Raw genomic sequence first — 20,324 nt, forward strand, 5'->3', positions numbered from 1 at the left:
TGGTGGTATCACAGTTACTGGTGGTATCACAGATACTGGTGGTATCACAGTTACTAGTGGTCTTCTGGCAAGTGTTGGTTGCAGAAGTTCTCACTAAATGTTGTCTTCTCTTGATTTTATTTTCCTTCCCAGTTAAGTACAATAAGAACTGCCCTAGGTTACCTTTGGTATGTGTTCATCATCAATACATATATGTATTGTCTAGGTTTAACCATATAAAAATATCTATCCAACTTAACAGTCCAACTTAATAACAGCTGAGTTAAGATAAGAAAAGAGAATAAGGCTATCTCATCATGACTCCTAAGAATCTAAAGATTTAAAAGAGTCTGAGGTGGCAGAATTTAGAGTAAATGGTGACATGTTACCAAATAACAGAAACAGACTTAGAAAAGAAAAACAGTCTTTTGAAATAGTGTGACATGTTACAGACTAGGTATCTGATATGTTCAAACATTAGATATGTTCAAACATTAACATTTTCTCTCTGTTCATTTTAGGAGTGGTGGCTTTTCCAAATTCATTGTTATAAGATATCCAGTATCTCTAGGCATATGTGCTCCCTTGGGTTAAACGTTGAAAAGACTGTGCTAAAATTCAAGATCCAAAGGCTGTTTTCTTTGATATGTGCAAGAAAGACAACACAGATGCATATACCAGTGGAGTTAAATACTTAACAGTAAATCTTATAAAGCAGTTACAGGAAAGAGACTAATAATGAATTTTAATATTTGTATGTGATTCTTTGGGAAGATGGATAGTGAAAGAAATCCCATGATCAACAATAACAACAACAAAAAGGTCTACAATAAAAACATTTACCAAAGAACGACTAGAGTCAATTTGATAGACTAATTGTCTCTGTCGTGAAATGGAGAAATGTAAAACAATTTAAAATCATCTGTAATAATTTAAATAATTCACATCTCTAAATAAAGCTTAAAATGATGGAAGTCCAAACATGAGATCAGAAATAAAAATATGCAGCTATCTAATAGCAATTTAAGCTTTTTATTTCTTCAAAGTTTCTGAAACTACTTAGAATTCTCTTTGAAATAAGTGGCACTAATAACCTACAATTAGTATTTTAACCCCAGAACCTTAAGAATGTATCTGTTCACATGTCCAATGGCAAATCCTGATCCAGAATGAATCATTAAACTTGGCCAAGCATGGAAATTTACTAAATAAACTGAAGAACATATTAAATCAGAAGTGGACATCATGAAGAAAAATAGTCACAGAATTTTAAGAAAAATATCTCAAAAACATGAAATGGAATAAAACTTTGGCATCTACTATTTATACTCCCTCACAGATACATGGTATTCCTCCGACTGCTTTCCTTTAGTTTGAGAATATGGACTTCATTGGTTGTTCTTGAGTGCTGTTGTGTGGGTTCCAACTCATAGCGACTCTGTATAGGGTTCCCAAAGAGCAGCTGGTGGGTTTGAACTGCCAACTTTGAACAATCCAGTGCTTAACCTGTGGTGCCACACCAGGGCTCCAATAATGCGGGCTAGTGATTAGGATATATTTTGCAGTTTAGGTTTGTGGTTTATAAATCAACAGTTTTTCAGTTTTAAGCCTGATTTCTTAGTTTACTTTCGCATATTGTACCTTTTTCTCCTTTTTTTTTTGAACACTTTGCTTCCTTCATGATTAGTAAAATAAAAGTCAAGGTTATCTTTCATATTTTTAAATTTTTCCTTTGAATCTCTGCACTGCTGTTTAGTTCTTTGGAACTGTATTATATGCTAGATAATCTCGTTTGTTGTTGTTGTTAAGTACTGTGGAGTCAGTTCTGACTTATAGCGACCCTGCACAGGGTTTCCAAGGCTGCACATCTTTACGGGAGCAGAAAGCTTCATCTTTCTCCCACGGAACAGCTGGTAGTTTCGAACTGCTGACCTTGCAGTTCACAGCCCGATTCATAACCACTACGCTACCAGAGCTCCTTGTTTAGGTAAGTCACAGGATGCTCACCCATCCCTATACAAACCCCCTCCCCCTGCATGGAAAGGTATAAAGTTTCATGTATCTCTGGTATTTATTACTGTGAAATTCATATATTTAGTATATAGCTTTTCTTGAGGCTTAACCACCAGACCTTTTTGTAGGTTTGCTAGTACTGTAACGGTTTGGCATTAATTCCCAAGATACTATGTTTACTTCATTATTTCTAGTTAGTACCTTCCCTTATAGTGAAGAAAGCAAAAGAACAAAAGCAAAAAAAATCAAAAAACAAAAACAAAGGTGAAATAAGGCAATCATTTTTAACTCCAGATATAGCAGATTGTAAAGTAATCTACAACAAAAGCAATCAGTAGAAATCCCTTAAAATTCTCTACGCCAAGCAAACCTCTACAACATGCTAACTGTTAATCACATGTCTGTCATTGGTTTCATTATTGTGACTAACTGTATAGTAATCCAAAGCATGAGTACTACAAACACTAGTTATAAATGAACTTGTTAACTCCTCAGAGGTAGAGCGGCGCGAGGCAGTAACTATCCCTTTTGATCTGCCCTTACATCGTTGAGTTGATAGAGATAATTACCTAGGTGAAAATACTTGTAAGTGAATCCAATAAATGATTTGTCATTTTATGAATAAAAATGACCTGGGGTATGACAGTTTATTTCTCACTGCGCTGAAGTGCACAGGTATAACGTCCTCATGGAATGTATTCTAACAGTCTGCCAAATGCTAAGTCTCATGTGTTCTATTTGGTCTTTAAACAAGCCCACGTCTGTTCCAGTATTTTTAAGTTAATCGCATTACAAGGAGCTGTTCTTTTCTGACCATTGTAGTAAAGGGTTGGAGAACACTTTGTCTAAGAGAATAATTTGCTGTGTTTCAGACTTACATAATTTTACAACCACTGTGTTTCTGCAAACAAAAAACACCACCTAATAATTATCTTGTTGATGTTACAATTTATACAGTCTTTAAAACCGGGTATGTATTTCAGATTCACCTGTGAAAGGAAAATTGAGTATTTTCAGAGACAGTTACCTAATAGCATGGGCAGATTACCCTTGTTATCTAAAAATCAAGGACAGATTACCCAGTAAGCAAGGTAAGCACATACCTACTTGTACTTTCTAATCTGTAGTGAACAATTTCACATATTTTGTGGCGAAACCATATGAAAGTGTTAACTGCAGATTAGTAAGTAAGTACAAGTAATATCATGCTTATCTTTCTTACTGGGTCTTCCTTCCCTGATAAGGATTGTAACTTTGAAAAGATGCTTTGAGATGCTATAGGAAGGTCCTGTAGGGTTGGGAGCGGGACAGATGTCAGCAGAATCTGGAAGCAGAATCTTTGATGTTGAAAAAGGTTGAAGTTTGCTCTAGAATAGTAAGCAAGCACAAGACAGCCCTTACCTTGCTTTACCTGGAAACTGGACACTGCTAAAAGATTTCAGATCGTAGAAATGTCTTTGATATTTTTAAATCTCCATTTTCTCCCAAACTGAGATGAGAATGTTTGCACTGTATGTTATTGTTGTCATGAAGGGCCGTGGAGTCAATTTTGACTCATAGTGACCCTGTATCGGGGTTCCAAGGCCTTCTATCTTTTGTGGGATCAGAACACCTCATCTTTTATCCTGCAGAGCAGCTAGCTGGTGGGCTTGAATAGCCATCCTCCTGGTTTGCAGTCCAGTGTTTATCCTATGGAGTCTCTGTGCTCCTTGAACTTTGTGAAGAGACTTCAAAAGATTTGTGGAACAATGGAATTAAAACACGATGAAAATATTCCACAGACTTTTTGAAAAGTCTCTTATACAGTATTCAGGCACCAAACAAAGGGGAAAATAAGATAATGCAGAACTTGCAGAAATGGACATATAAGAATGTCTGAGTGAAGAGTAAAAAGTTCTCACATGAATTACCTGGAAGACATGAATGAGTTCCAATGAACAGAATAATTGATACGTTCTCACTTGAAAGAACTCATCACAGGGGTGAACCAGGAGGATACTCTGCCGAGTGAAATAAGTCCATCACACAAGGACAAATACTGTATCCTACCACTATTGTCAAAAGTCAAGAAAAGGTTTTCACACATACACCAAAACACAAACAGGATTTCCTTTGTAAAAGAAAATCATTTTGGAGTTTTCATATATTTTGCTTTATCTAATTGAGTAAGAAATAGATTTGGTGTGTTTTGTCAAAGGCACACACATGTGCTCTAGGTTTCATTTCCAAATGGCTTAATCATTGCAGCAGAAAGAGCATCCGTGCATGTGCAGGACCGATAATGTTCCAGAAGGGGGCTGTCTTGCATACATACAAATGAATAGCATGTTTGTTTGCATCTGTTTCCAAAGGGGTGTGGGGTGGGTAGGATAGCCAGAGCAGTAAGAACAGCAGCAAAAGGCTCATAGACTTGGGAGCAAATCCCATCTGGTCTGTCAGTAGCTGTGAGGAGAACGCTGGCAATGCGTTACAAAGCAACAGGACAGTGTCTTTAATGCAACGGGACTCCCTCACAGCTGACAGTGAATACCACGTGTCTATACACTCACCTACATCTTTGGTAGTAATGTGAGAGTTTGCCAAGGAGTGGTGAGTGTCCCCATGGTTATGATCTCTAGGAGACAGAGTGAGAAAGATGCAGAAAGAATGCCTACTCTACTGTGTTTACTTCAGGGCCACAGGTAGAAATTGGCATGTTCATATTGTCAAACTTTACTTGCTATACTGTGTAAAGATTGCAAGCTTTGCAGTACTGTAGGTGGTACCATGGTTTAGAAAAGAGGAACTTAATTGCATACATTTACGATGGTGTAAACCCATAGGGACATCCCTGTGAGTCTGTCTGACCCTGATTCGCCGCCAGGAGAATGAGGCTAGTTTTGCCTTGCTTCTCACACCCTGGCCTCTACCACTCTGTGCCTTTTTCTGTCTCCATTTAACAAATTCATCTTTGAAGAATTGACTTAGCACTGGGATACTTAGATAACTAAAGAACAGAAACTTCATCAATAGAATGTTAAGCTTTTGAAACAGTATTTAATATTGTTAATTAATATTTTAAATAATTTTTCTTGCTTTTAAGTTATTGCTTTTTTCCCCTTCTGTTTGTTGATAAGCTTGTACTGCTATTACATAGCTAGTAAAAGTTGATGTTTTTGTGACAATATATTGCATCACTCTTAAGTAACCTTAAAAATAGCAAGCAGATTTGGAAAATGTTTGGGTTAAATAAATATGTGGAAACAATTTATTTACACAGTGGAAACTACTGAAGGCAAGCATTTACCCACTGCGTGTCTAAAATATGGACAGCAGGTTTTCAAATCTCAAAAATATCGTTTTAGCTCAAATAGCTGTAATATCTTGGTACCCAAAATAAGAATATTATATGCATACAACGGGGCTTCAAAAAATTCATGGACAAATTGGCATTGAATGGTAATGGAATTTTTCCATGAACTTTTTGAAGGTCCCTCATATGTGCTCCTGGACTGCAGTGAGTTTGAACTTACCAGACACTCCTCAAAACTCCCCTACAGGTTCCCTTTGCGTTGAAACCAACTCCATGACACCTAACAACAACAGCATGTGTCTACAATTATGTGGACATACATGCATACATGTGTATGTAGATAAAGTTTTAATATTGGATTGTTGCTGTTATTGTTAAGTGCCATCGAGTCATATAGACCGTACAGAGGGTTTCCAAGGAGCAGCTGGTAGGTTTGAATTGCCGAACTTGTGGCTCCAGCCCACACCAGGAATAATATTTGATTGTTGTTGTTAAGTGCTGTCAAGTCGCTTCCAACTCATAGTGACCCTGTGTGAGGTTTCCAAGGAGTAGCTGGTGGGTTTGAACCATTGACCTTGTGGTTCAAACTTACCTTGTGATCCAGTGCATTATCCTGTAGTGCCACACCAGGAGTCTAGTATTTGATTAGGACCATAAAATAATCATTTAATTCTATTAATTAAAGCACATTTATAAAATAATTTAAACTCAACTTGTTTTTAAAGATATAGTTATTTTTGATACTCTGTTTCTTTTTATTGGACAAATTTCACTGCCATGTATTTCTATGCTCATCTTTACTTAAATGTTGTTAAGTAGCATCGAGTAGGTTTTGGCTTTGTGTAGCATTGTGTAGGGTCTCTGCTGGTGGGTTTGGACTGCTGACCTTGCAGTTAGCAGTCCAGTGCTTACCATTTATACAGCACCACACCAGGACTCTTCTTTACTTAATATGCATATAAGTTTTTCATACTATTTGCTGATCCTGCCACATCACGTTTAAGATATTCTTGAGGCTTAGAAATAGATAAAGGTATACATTTCTAAGAATAGTTTACTAGTCTGGAAATAGAAATCTTTTATTGTTTTATTGACTAACATTTGTAGAGCTTTGAACAATACATATGTTAAGTTATTTGAACTCTTTTCAGGTATTATAAACAGTATCACAGGTCTTAAATCATTCTGAACGTTCTCTTGTCCTCAAGATAACTGATATTAATGAAGTTTTACTTTACTAAGTTTAATTTTTATTCTTTAATAATGAACTAAAAATGTATTAGCAAAAATATTTCATTGCAAATAAAGCAAGATTGTAAAAAAAAATCCTAATCGTGTCATGGATTCAATTATATCTCCCACCCCCAAAGCAAGGGGACTTCAAAAAGCTAATAGGAAGGTGCAATTGTATTTAAATTTTTCCATGAGCTTTTTGAAATCCCCTTGTACATGTCAAATGGGTCTGGGCCATGCTTCTCAGTGATTTGGCAGTTATGTAATGCTGTAATCATCTCCCATGTTGCAATCTGATATAGTCAGTCAATCACTGATACGATGTGATGCAGCATGCTTACTCAGGTCAGAGCCCTGATTCAGCGTAACATGTGATCTGCATTAATTTTATCTGACAAGAGCTAGAAGGAGAGACAAGCAAGCTTAGAAGAGGGACCTTAGAACCACCAAGAAGTAAGAACTGGGAACAGAGCATGTCCATGGCACATGTCTGCCGAGAACATCCCAGATTCAGGGGAAAATTGATTCCAAGACACCTGGTCTCCAAGGAACCACAGGTTTACAGATGTTTAACGACCACAGGACATCCCCCCAGAGCTGACAGAGATAGAACAGAAAACCTTCCGTCTGCGCTAGCATACTGAATTTGGACTTCTAGCCTCCTGAACTATGAAATGATAAATCTTTGTTAAAGCCATCTACTTCTGTTATTTCTGTAGGATAAGCACTGGCCTGCTAACCAACTGCTGACCTCAAGGTCAGTGCTTCGAACCCACCAGTCACTCCTCTGACCTGTACTGAGTCTCTATGAATTGGAACTATCTAGATGGCACTTAAAGGAGCTCTGGTAGCGTAGTGGTTACGAATCAGGTTATGAACCGCAAGGTCACCAGTTCGAAACTACCAGCTGTTCCATGGAGAAAGATGAGGCGTTCTGCTCCCATAAAGATTTACAGCCTCGGAAACCCTGTACAGGGTTACTATGAGTTGGAACCGACTCCACGGCACTTAACAACAACAACAACACATATTGTTTAAGGAGCTCTTGTAGCATTGTGGTTATGAATCGGGCTGTGAACCTTAAGGTCAGCAGTTCGAAACTACCAGCTGCTTGGCGGGAGAAAGTTGAGACTTTCTACTCCCATCAAGATTTACAGCCTTGGAAACTCTGTACAGGGTCGCTATGGGTCAGAATTGACTCAACGGCACTTAACCACCAACAACAGACAACTAAGACAAAATTTGGTACCAGGTGTTGTACCTAACAGATACCTAAAACGTGGAAGCAGTGTTAGAATTGGGTAATAGGTAGAGGCTTGCTGGCAGAGTGGAGAGCATCCCTGCACTTGTTGATGGACTTAGGTTTACCAAGTCATGGGGCTGGACTAAGCATACTGGTGGAAGAGGGTGCCTCTGGGCACTTATTTGTAGTGTTTAAAGGGCTTTGTAATACTTGCCAAACAGAGGCCAGGCAGCTCTAAGCAGCCCCAGGGGCTGAAGGGCCAAGAAACCAAGGAAATAGGAAGCAACCTAGAATCTCCAAGGGCTATGAGGTCTACAGATACAAAAAGGACACAGGGCTCTTCCCTCAGAGCTGACTGAGAGCCTTCCCCTAGAACTAGCTTCCTGAATTTGGAGCTCAAGCCTCCTAAACTATGACAGAATAACTTTCTGTTTGTTAAAGCATGCATTTGTGGTATTTCTGTTATAGCAGCAATAGATAAATAAGGCATAGAAACTCATTTTTAGTTTATCCATGTTACTATTATTATAAGTATTCATTACATGCTAACTTTAGTTTTCTGCTGCAAGATCTTGTAGCTTATTTTTTTTCCTGATCATTTATTTAGAAAAAAATATATTTTTTTAAATTCATGATTATGATTATTTATTAAGTTATAAAATGTGTACTTTATTAAAGACAAATTGTGATTTTTGCTTTTGCACTAGACCACAAGGTTGGTGGTTCAAACTCACCAGCCACTCCTTGGAAACCCTATACTGGGTTGCTATGAGTCGGAACCAACTCAATGGCACTTAACACCAACAATAACAACAGGCAGCACATGGAGTCCGGATGTGGCACTGTAGGATAAGCTCTGGACTGCTAACCACAAGGTTGACGGTTCAGACCCACCAGCCGCTCCTCTGAAACCTGCTATCAGTCAGAACTGACTACATGGCACTTAACAACAGGCAGCACATATGAAAGTCAATTTATTCCTATATTCATATAATTCTAAGATATATTACTAACAATTGAAAGAATACAGAAAAACATTAAAAATTTTATTTTCATTTATCATTATCAAATAGTTATGCATTTCCAAAGTGATGTATTAGGGCATATTGGAATTTATATCAAATTCAGAAAATATTCATTGTATTATGAATACCATTTAGACTCTATCATGCACCAGTAATTTCTGGCATAAAAATTTATATGCTAAAGCCTGTCTGAATGTGCTGCTAGTTTTTGTTTGTTTGATTTGGGAGGGTGATCTGTTTTAAATATAGTTAAAAATCTTAAATCGTAATTACTGTGATTGACTTCAACCACACACTTCCATTATTTTTTGCTAGAATCTACAAACTTATTTATAAGGCAACAACACAGAGCCTCCTGATACTCAACCATAAACAAAGAATCAAATTTTCTAAAACAGTTTTTCAGGTTAAGTCAGACAGTTCTGAAAGTATATTCTCCAAAGTAGTCCATTGGTGGCATCCACTTATCTAAGATTTTAATACCTAATACAGTAACAGAGCGCCATCAATATGTGGCTAATAGCAGATATAAAGTATCTGCTAGTAGTCCATCTCTCATAAAACCGCCTTTAGCTTTAATTCAAATCCATTGATTCCTATTCCAGTTAAGACTGAAGAACTTAATATGTCTTTTAATCCTTTTATTGTTAGCCAGGATAAAATTAATTTTACCCTGGAACTGCACAAAGCCAATTAACATGATCTTTAGAGTTATTTAGTAAAGTGCTTCAAACTGTTAACTATTTCTTGACCTCTTGGTTGCACTCGCTGACTGCTCTGTAAATGAAGTAATCAATATTCCTTAGCCCTTTAAATAGCTTCAACTTCTCAAATATTTTACCTGACTCCTAGTTAAGCAGTAAGTAACGTGTTTGCTCCTGTTAGTGTAAATCCGGAGTCGATTATGCTACATCTAAAGACAATTATGTACAATTGAGGAACACTGTATGAATTAAATGGTTGTTTTAATGAAATCAAAGGCTCATATTTTGTTAACAGTAACCCAGTAATGAAGAGACATCTTTTTCACATAGAACCTGTATTCTGTTTGCTGCTTAAAACGTAGAACATTTATGTCCCTTGCCATTGCAAGGAGCTTCCGTTTTCTCACACAGGGCTAGTTGAGGGTATTAATTTTCTTACTGTGATAGGGTGATCAACCGTCCTGTCAAGAAAATGGATCTCCATGTCACCCTTTAGCATGATTAAATGGAGGCATGTCTCTGTGAAAAAATACCAAATTTTCATGAGACAAATGAAACTGGAGAAATGTCTCCTTTTAGAGAATCATTTCATTTTTAATATCCCAAAATCTCCCATTTGGTTGTCAGTTTATTTGTCAGAAAGCAGTGCACTAATTGCATCTTTCTTCTGTTATTGAAGAGAACACACAGGCAAAGGTGGTTATTTAAAGATGTTTCCAAACATGAAAATCTAAAGACTCACAGATCAGTGTGTAACTGTTAGCATGGCAGGACAGCAGAACCCGACAGGAGTCGAATCAGTCAACCTCTCCTAAAGGGGATCCTTTTCTTGCTCCTACTTCTTCCCTTGTTAACAAAGAGAGATCCTCTTCTCAGATCCGAGGACTAATAAAAACTACTGCATAGTATTTAGAGCCAATCGGGCAGTGTTTTGATGAGCGTATGCGCATGGCAATCTTGAAATTACACCAAGTGATGCCCTTGACAGCTAATTAAGATTTCGTCCTTTAGCCACTAAGCAGGGGGCACCTGTTAGGATTGCTTCTAACAGCTTAGGGATAAAATTTTACAAATGGCTGTCTTAAAAAAGTCCATTTTGAAAACTTTCCTCAAGTCTGAATTTCTTCACGAGTGGGAGTCAAGACAGGATTGAGGTAATTAAAGAAAAGGGACGCATGGAAGGTGGGGGACAAAGGGGTGAAGGCGGGAGCTCTCCCTGGCCCTGTTGTTGAAGTTGCTTCTGGAAGCAGCCCCAGCGTGCTCCTGCGCCCCTCCCCCGCCCGCCCCTCCACAGTGGCCATTGCAGGCTGAGCGGCTGGGGTCAATGCCTGCCTATTGATCAGTCTCCCTGCAGTCCCCTGCTCTAGCAGCTGCTGCATTGGCTTCTTTCAGGGCCTGCTTCAGTACATTAGAATAGAAATCCATAACCAGAGCTGTGCTCATCCAAGCAGGGGAAGAAACTAAATTAAATGGTATAAAACAATCTTGGATCAGGAGTTTGTGCCAATTCATCTTGATCTAAGATGTCACACCGGGCTCTCTGTCTGAGCACCTGGGCTAGAGGCAGCCATAGTGAAAATAGATGGAGCCGCAATCATTCATTTGTCAGCAAAGGAGCAAGGCAGCGGTTAGCAATTCCCTTCTGCAGAGGTCAGCTGACAGAACAATCAGTGCACCTGCAGAATAGAGCTTTCCTTTGAACTATTGTTATGGAGTAGGCTGTTGCTGAGATGCGGGGGAGGTGTGAAGAGTAAAAACCAGCCCTGGGAATGGGGTGCTTTTACACAGAGCTCTCCCTCCGCTCTCCTCCTTCTCCACAAATACACTTGGTTTTCAGCGCGTTCAGTGAGCTAGACTACCAAACTGTTACATATCACTTCCTCTAGAAGTAGGGTCTGTTTTCACCTTTCTCAACCTGCAGGCAGGGATTACTGATTTTTGGTTTTCCTCATTAGCAGGGTTAGGCTTTTGGGTTTCCTCTTCCTGTTTAGCTGTCATAACCATACCGTATCAGTGCCATGTTTGGAATCTGTAGTAGCATGTCCCAGCTAGTTCTTTTCCTGAACATTTTCGTTTTGTCTTTAAAAAAACAAGAACAATTCCATGAAGAGGAAATAATATGGTGCCAGATTCGAAGCTATTTCTTAATAGAAAGTAATTTTAAGAACATTTTAATATATGGAGTTTATTAGAAATATGGAGTCCTGGTGTGGCACTGTGGGTTAATGCGCTGGACTGCAAAGTCCATTTGATCTGCAAGGTCGTCAGTTCAAACTCACCAGTCACTCTTCAGAAACCCTGTACAGGGTCTTTGTGAGTTGGAACCGACTTCACGGCACACCACCAACACCACCATCACCAGTATAATTTTAAACATTGGATAGGTTCCTTAGAAAGTAGATTGTTCTATATTTGAAGTATTCTATCCCAAATTAAACAAATTAGAAAAATTGAGCAATCATTGAAATTCCACATGAAATAATTAGAATAATTTTGAGGTGACTTTGTTCTCTCTGGGCTCATACTCTATTTAAAAACATATGGAAACATTCCAGAACGTTTAAAAAACAAAACAAAAAAATAAAATAAAATAAAAACACCACAAAACAAAAGAAATGACATTTGGAGCCTAAAACAAATCATTTTTTAAAAAGTTTTTATTGTGAGTTCAGTGAAGGTTTATAGATAAGATCATCAGTTTTACATTCAACAAACCGTATACTTTGTTTCATCTCAATGATTACAGTCCCCTCTCTGCAACAACAGTTATCCTGCTTCCTCCCTGTGGTTCCCCATTTACAGCTTAGATTTCATAAACGAATAAAACAAAAATAGTTGATGTGCACTTACAAAACAGACAATATAAATTCATTTAAATGTCCAAAGGGCACATTCTGCCAGCCAGCTTCCTGCCCACAGGCACACAGCCTTTCTCAGTCTGGGCCTAGAGCCCGCAGCTGCTCTGTCTCTCCATGCCACCACCTCTGCCACTGGCTCTGCTTTCCTAGGGAGGGATCTCAAACTCCATTCATGCTCTTCCTTCTTGATGGTCCTGGGATCATCCAACAAATCATTTTAACATTCAAAATTGTACCAAAATTTCCTTGGAATCTAAATAACTACTTTTTGAAATTATTTGTTTTTTTATAAAATCCTCCCTTTTTTATAGCTTTATATTGTTAATTGAGTGACGGTTTACAGAGCCAATGATCACTCAACAAATCATATACTTCGTTTCATTTCAGTGATTGCAATCCCTTCCATGTAAATCAGTTACCTTACTTCCTCCCTGTGAGTCTTGTTTCCATTCGACTTCCATTCCCAAACATCTAAATTTTGTCCTTAGGTAAATGCTGCCCTTTTGATTTTGAGTGGTTAACGTTCCATGATTACAGACCTCATTAGTGTTGTTGTCCCCTCTATATTCCTATCTACTGCTTGACTGGAATTGATCCAAGAAGTTAAGTTCTTTCCCAAATATGATGGGTGGTCAAAGGCCATAGTCTCGAGTCCCTGTAGTCTCTTTCTGGCCAATTAAGGTTTGTCTTTTTATTTCCTTACCATTTTTATAATCTTGAGTTTTGTCCCACATTTTCTCCCACTTTATCCAGGACCTTCTAATGTGATCCCTTTCAGGGCAGTTGGCAGTGGTAGCAGGGCACCATCTAGTTCTTCTGATCTCAGAGTCATGGAGACTGATGGTCACATGTTCCATTAGTCCATTAGACTAATTGACTCCAGGCATCTGCAATTCTCATCACTCTTCTTTCCTCTGCACAGGGTAAGACCTATAGATGCACCTTAGATGAATACCAACCTACTCTTTTTTCCCCCCTCAAGTAATTTGATACTACTTTCTTACTCAATGATTCTTTTCTATACCCTAAATTCTCTGAAATGTCTTGCCATTTCTGTCTTAAACTCAGCTAGGTCTTTTCCCAGATAAATATCTTTCAGCTAAGCTAAATAATGAAATAAATGTAAAATATTAAAAAAAATTCCATGGACCCTAGGACTTGTATGCAACTCTGGAGAGACCGTACCTACTTTTCTTGACAACACATGTTTGTTTTATTTTAGACCAGTAGGATTTTTAGGAGGATTCAGAGTCTGTGATCTCAAATCATCCTGCAGTATTTTCATCAACTACCCACATCTCCTCATGTGTCTTGAAGCTATCCATTCTCTGCATCTTCTGTTTAACATCCCAAGATCAAATCAATCTTAGTGTCTCACCTTGATTTCTACAGGAACCCCTAATGGATCACTCTGCTTCCTCTGCTTTCTAGATCCAACAGACCACATTGTGCTCAGGGTTATTTCTAAGACATCCTGTGGTCTAAAACCTCTCTTCAGTAGCTGTCCGTTTTTCACAGGATGAAAATTAAAATCTGAACTGAACCTTGTTGTTGTTTTGTTCCTACTGAACCATTTATTATTGGGTCACTTGGTCAGGTTGTAGCTAGAGGTCGCTGGGCACCATCCAGAGTTACCTTATAATAGCGTCAGACTTCATCTTCTGACTGAGTTGGCTCTCACTGGGGAAGGTGTTGCAAACAGGGTTACTTTAGAGGAAAAAGTTGGCATTCCAAAAAGATCTGATTCCAGAACTAAATTTCTTTCTCTTGAGCAAAATTCTTGTTGTTGTTATTGTTGTTAAGTGCCATTGAGTCAGTTCTGACCCACTGTGATTCATCACATGTCTAGGTACCTTGAGGACTGACTATGGCAGTGAGAAACGCAGTATATTGTACATTTCACAAGCCCTGTAGTTACAGTTATTAAAAGGAATAGCCAAGGTAATAGAAAAAAGTATATTCTGTATCTGACACTTTTGAGTAACCATCAAGAATATCAAAAAAGGAAGTTATTGGTCATGGGGGGACTGGGTTATAACCAGGAGAGTTTTGGACATATTTTGGTAATATCCTGTTCTGTTTCTCCAGAGGGCTCCTGGTGTGGTGCTGTAGGATAAGCGGTGTACTGCTAACCAAAAGGTCAGCAGTTCAGATCCACCAGTGGCTCTTCAGAAACCCTAACAGATTGTCTATGAGTCAGAATTGACTCGATGGCATTTGACAACAATAACAACATCTCCAGAAGTTTTTATTTATGAACAGCAAGAGGTATTAGCAATAGCGCTAACTTCTCTTGGTAGAGCTAATAGGAAATCAAGGGCTATTGTAAATAAAACAATTTTATCAAAGAAGTCTAAGGACTTCTGTTGAGTTGCCTTTCCATCAGCAACATTATCAGCCAAAGTGGCAGGTGCATTTGAATAGCTTTTCTATTTGTAATGTGCCATAAATGGAAACAAATGCTTGGGGAAATGATCTGCCTTACCTAGATCCATCAGTAATGAGATTATCTGAGAAGACAAGTTCTCTTTTCTGTAAATGCATTAATTTCAGGTCACTGTTCCATAGTAAGTTGTCATTGTATGAATGGGTACTCATGAGAACTCCCAAAATACCTAAGGTGCATTCACCTAACATACCCCAACCATGTAAATATGGCAAGTCCCAAGTATAGGGTGCATCACTGGACTTTTTCCTAAATCATAAAGACATTCAAATGGGCCACATAACATACCTGTACTAGTGTAAAAAGTAGGAAATGGAGTTGAATATTGACTTCTTCAAGTCAGTCCACAATTAATGAGTCATTACAAATGGATCATTTTTTAAATGCTCGGCACTCCACGTTGGGCACCAACTGGGAGATTTTGATCTGTTTTGATATAATGATCTGCCACTGTGGAATATCAAGTTTCATTAATGGAAGGCCACAAAAAAATCAGACTTCTGTTCCTCAAGTGCCTCTTTAATTTATGAAAAATATTTCTTAGGGATTTATAATATTTTAGTAGTTCCGATTGTACGGTTACGGTTGGTAGAGTCAATGTACAGGAGGATCATAGACTTCCCAATAAGGATTTCATAAGGAGTGAGTTTATGAGATCCCAAAGAGGATCCTTTAACTTTACATGTACTTAAGTGAGAGCTTTAGTCCAGGACAAACCTAAGCATTTGGAAAACTTAGTGAGCTTCCGTCATACCATTAGTTCTCTTTACCAGTCCACCTGATGGTAGGTGGTAAGGACAATGTAGTCTCTGGTACACGGGGAAGTTCTGGCATAATTCTTGAATGACTTGTACAGTGAAATGAGTTTCTTGGTCACTGCAAAGAATTTTCAGTGTTCCCCAAGTGTGTATTATGTTTTTGATGCCAAGGCAACAGTTACACGACAGCAGGAACAAAGCCTCTACCCAACTTGAAAATCTACAAATCATTGTCATGACATATTTATAGCCATTCAAATATGGGAGTTGAATAAAGTCTAACTGCCACTCAAGCATAGGTCCGGAAGGCAAAAAGGTATTGCCCAGACAAAATCTTAAGATGTTTCCCAGAGTTTTAATCAGGATAAATAGAAGACTAAAAGGCCATATGTTCAGCTGCCTCAGAAAATTTTCCCCGCCAGTATTTATTTAAAATTTCAATCATTTAATCTCTCTTTAGATGAGTGTTCTCACGTAGAGTCCTCTTCAGAGGGATATACAAAAGTTTAGGGAGAACAATTTTAATGTCAGGCCCTAAGCACAGTTTAGTGTTAGGGTTTTGATAACAACCTAACTTTTTCCATGTCTTAATTTCATCTGACTAATTGCTTGTGTCTTAAGGCTTTTCATTGGTGGGTTCAAAAATATTTGTTATTTCATGAGACTAGTTCCCCCTGTGGAGCCCTGGTATGGCATTGTGGGTAAATGCTGGGCTGCAATGTCAGTTTCAATCCCTTCTTTATTCCACCCTACACCTAGGCAGGAGTTCTGGTGTGGCAATGTAGGATAAGCACTGGACTTCTCAATGTAGGTTGGTAGCTCAAACCTACCAGCTCCTCCATGGAAAACCCATACAGGGTGGCTATGGGTTGGAACCGACTTGATGGCACTTGACAAGAACAACCATTATATCTAGGCAACCACTAAGTCTATTTTCTGTCTCTACATGTTTGCCTGCCCTGGATAGTGCATATAAATGAACCATGCCTTAGGATTTGTGTGTGTGTGACTGACTCCTTTCTCTTAGCATGTTTTCAAAGTTATCCATGTTGTAGCATGTTATTTATGCAATAAAAAGGAATAAGCATTGTATTCCATTTTAATGCAGAGTAATTCCCTCTTGTATGGCTAGACAGGATTTTGTTTATCTACTCATCAGCTGATGGACATTTGAGTTGCTTCTATATTTTGATTTTTTATTGTGTACAGTGTTGCTGTGGACACTCATATGCAAGTCTGTATGTACATTTGTTGTTATTTCTCTCAGGTATTCCACCTAGGAGAAGGAGTTCTGGATCATCCGTTTTCCAAAGTATTTGCACCATTTTATATTCTTGCCCGCCATAAATGAGTGTTCTAACTACTCTACAGCCTCAATACCACTTGAGGTATTGGTGATGGTCTGCCTATTGTATTTCAACCATTCTAGTGGAAGGAGCTCTGGTAGTGTAGCGATTAAGAATCAGGCTGTGAACCTCAAGGTCAGCAGTTAGAAACTGACAGCTATTCCAAGGGAGAAAGATGAGGCTCTCTGCTCCCATAAAGATTTACAGCCTCGGAAACCCTTTACAGGGTTTCTATGACTATGAGTCAGAACCGACTCCACGGCATATAGCAACAACAACAGTGGATACAAAGTGATTTTTGATTGCACTTTCCTATTGAGGTGTTAGCTTGAGGACGGCCTGACCCAAGCCATGATATTTTCAGTAACCTCATATGCATACGAAAGCTGGACAGCAAATAAGGAAGACCCTAGAAGAATTGATGCATATGGTGTTGGAGGTGAATATTGAAAGTGCCATGGGCTGCCAAAAGAACCAACAGATACATGTGTGTTGGAAGAAGTGCAGCCAGAGTGCTCCTTAGAGGCCAAGATGGCCAAACTTCGTCTCTCATACTTTGGACATATTGTCAGGAGGGACCAGTCGCTGGAGAAGGATATCATGTTTGGTAAGGTGGAGGCTCAGAGAAAAAGAGGAAGACCCCCAGCGAGATGGATTGGGAAAGTGGCAGCATCAGTGGGCTCAAGCATGGCAACAACTGTGAGGTTGGCTCAGGATCCGGCATGTTTCATTCTGTTGTGCATAGGGTCGCTATGAGTCAGTACCGACTCGATGGCACCTAACAACAACAACAAAATTGAGGTGTGTGACACTGTAGGATCAGCACTGGACTACGAACCACAAGGTCAGTGGTTCAAACCCACCAACTGTTCCTCGGAAAATCCTATACAGGGTTGCTATGAGTCAGACCTGACTTAACAGCACTTAACAACAACAATTGAGTAACCGACTCAAAGGCATACAACAACAGCAATTGACTAACAATCTTGCACATTTCTTCTGATGCTAGTTGGCTGTTCATATGTATGCTTTGGAGAAATGGCTGTTCAGGTCAATTGCCCATTTAAAAATTTTGTTGGAAGAGTTTTTCTTTTGCTGTTGAATTCTAAGTGTTCCTTATGTATTTGTCACCCAGTCCATCATTAGATATATGATTGACACTGTTGTATTTCTGTCTGTAGCTTGTTGTTTTGTTTTCTTGACTGTACTGTTTTAAGCACAAGGGTTTTTAATATTGATAAACCCCAGTTTATAATTTTTAAGTAGTTTATGCTTTCGGTATCCTATTTAGTAAACCATTGCCTAACCCAAGGTCATGTATATCTGCACCTGTTTTTTCTTTCAAGATCTGTCATTTTAATTCTTATATTCAGTTCTGAGATCCAAGTTAAATTTATTTTTGTGCATACTGCGAGGTAGGAATCTAACTGTTTTCTTTTGCAATTGGATAACCAATTGACCCAGCTCCATTCATTGAAAAAGCTGACATTAATCTTGGTTGTTTTTATAATTATGTGACTTTCTGTCTTGATAGTCTTTAAATTTACATCCTCCTGTTTTGGTTTTCAGGTTGCCTGTCAAGTGTCCCGCAAATGAAAAAAATTTCCACATCTTATGAGGAAAGGCGGAAGCAAGCTACTGCTATTGTTTTACTGGGAGTGATAGGTGCTGAATTTGGTGCTGAAATTGAACCTCCCAAGCTGCTGACCAGACCTCGAAGCTCTAGTCAAATTCCGGAGGGATTTGGCTTGACTAGTGGTGGATCCAACTACTCACTGGCCAGACATACTTGTAAGTTCTTATATTTTTAATACTGATCTATTGCTTCTCAGTACATATTATTCATCAACAAAATGTCTCTCTATAACATACAAAGACACACACACAAATCCTGATGTTTAGCTCATCTACAGTTTAAATGGAATTAAGAAACATAATCATTTTGGCACATTGCTTTTTTTATTTTTTAAAATGTTTTATTGTGAATTATTTGATAGTTTACAAGGGAGAACATTAGTTTTACATGCATCCTATCATATCATTTCATTGCATTGCCATGGTTATAATCCCCTCCATGCATCATCAACTAACCAAAGGGTACACCCTGCCCCCCACTCCCCCACGGGTCATCAGCACACAGCCCCTCTCCCTCTCTGGGTCTAAAGTCCCCAGCCACTTCATCTCTCCACATCATCGTCTCTGCCTCCATCTCTGGTGTCACTGCTTCACTGGGTAGGGTCCCGCTCTCCGCTCTTCTCCCTTGATGGTCCCAGGGACCTCCGCTCCTAGACTGCAAAGTTAATCGCTCGCCTCCTTGCTACAAAATGTCTACCTTTACATTTCCAAGGCACATTGCTTTTTATTTATAGTTACTCAAACCTCTTTTTGGGAGTCCTGGTGTGGTGTTGTGGGTTAATGCTCCAGACTGCAAAGCTGTTTGAACAGCACAGCACGGTCAGCAGTTCAAGCTCACCAGCTTCTCCTTGGAAACCCTCTACAGGGTCACTATGGGTGGGAATCAACTCGAAAGCATTTAACAACAACAACAACAAACCTCTTTTTAAAAGTGAAATCATGGTCTTTTTTTTTTCTTCTTTTTATTGTGAATTGAGTGAAGGTTTACAGAAAAGATCATCCGTTTTACATTCAACAAAGCATACAGGTTGTTTCATCTCAATGATTGAAATCCCCTCCATGCAACAACAATTGTCCCACTGCCTCCCTGTGGTTCCATCTTCCATTCCACCCACCTTCCCATCCATCTTGCCGTTGTCCTTAGGTACATGTTGCCCCTTTGATTTGGAATGATTGCCCATTTCATCGTTCATAGTGAGCTTGCCTTACTAGTGTTGTTGTTTCCCGTGTATACCTACCTACTGCCTGGCTGAACCGTGTTCCGCCTTGATACCTAGCTACTGCTTGACTGAAAGTTGTTCCCGCTGTATGCCTGTCTACCACTTGGCTGAAAGAAGGTGTGTTCCTTTCCAGACATGAAGGGTGTCCGAGGGCCACAGTCTCAGGTGCCTCCAATCTTTTTCTAACCAGTAAGCTCAGTCTTTTTTTTAAATAAGTAACTTTGAGTTCTGTTTCACACATCATGCCGTTCTATCCAGGACCCTCTAATGTGATCCCATGAAGGGCAGTTGGTAGTGGCAGCTGAGCATCATTGAGTGTTTCTGGTCTCAGGGTCGTAGAGACGGATGCTCCCATGCTCCATTAGTCCACTGGACAAGTTCATTCCAGGCCTCTTCAATTCTTATCACTCTTCTTTCTTCCACACATGGAGAGACCAAGGTCTGCACCTTAGATTTCCACTCTTGACTTTTTAAGATCTCAGATGCTACTCACCAGAGCAGGATGTAGGACATTGTCTTTGTACACTCTATTGTGTCAGTTGACCATGGCGTCCCCTGAAACTAAAACACAT

At 39.0% G+C, this 20,324-nt stretch overlaps 1 protein-coding gene across 2 annotated transcripts in view; it reads left to right on the forward strand.

Moving 5' to 3' along the window:
- WDR7 (WD repeat domain 7) overlaps positions 1 to 20,324 on the forward strand; it is a 425,218-nt gene that overhangs the window by 229,803 nt on the left and 175,091 nt on the right. For both annotated transcript variants that reach the window (XM_006837515.1, XM_006837514.1), the window contains one exon: positions 18,467 to 18,688. In XM_006837515.1, coding sequence (XP_006837578.1) covers positions 18,467 to 18,688 — 222 coding nt within the window. The remainder of the gene's footprint in view (positions 1 to 18,466; positions 18,689 to 20,324) is intronic.

This window comes from Chrysochloris asiatica, unplaced genomic scaffold, assembly GCF_000296735.1.
Source record: "Chrysochloris asiatica unplaced genomic scaffold, ChrAsi1.0 scaffold00021, whole genome shotgun sequence".
Taxonomy (NCBI): domain Eukaryota; kingdom Metazoa; phylum Chordata; class Mammalia; order Afrosoricida; family Chrysochloridae; genus Chrysochloris; species Chrysochloris asiatica.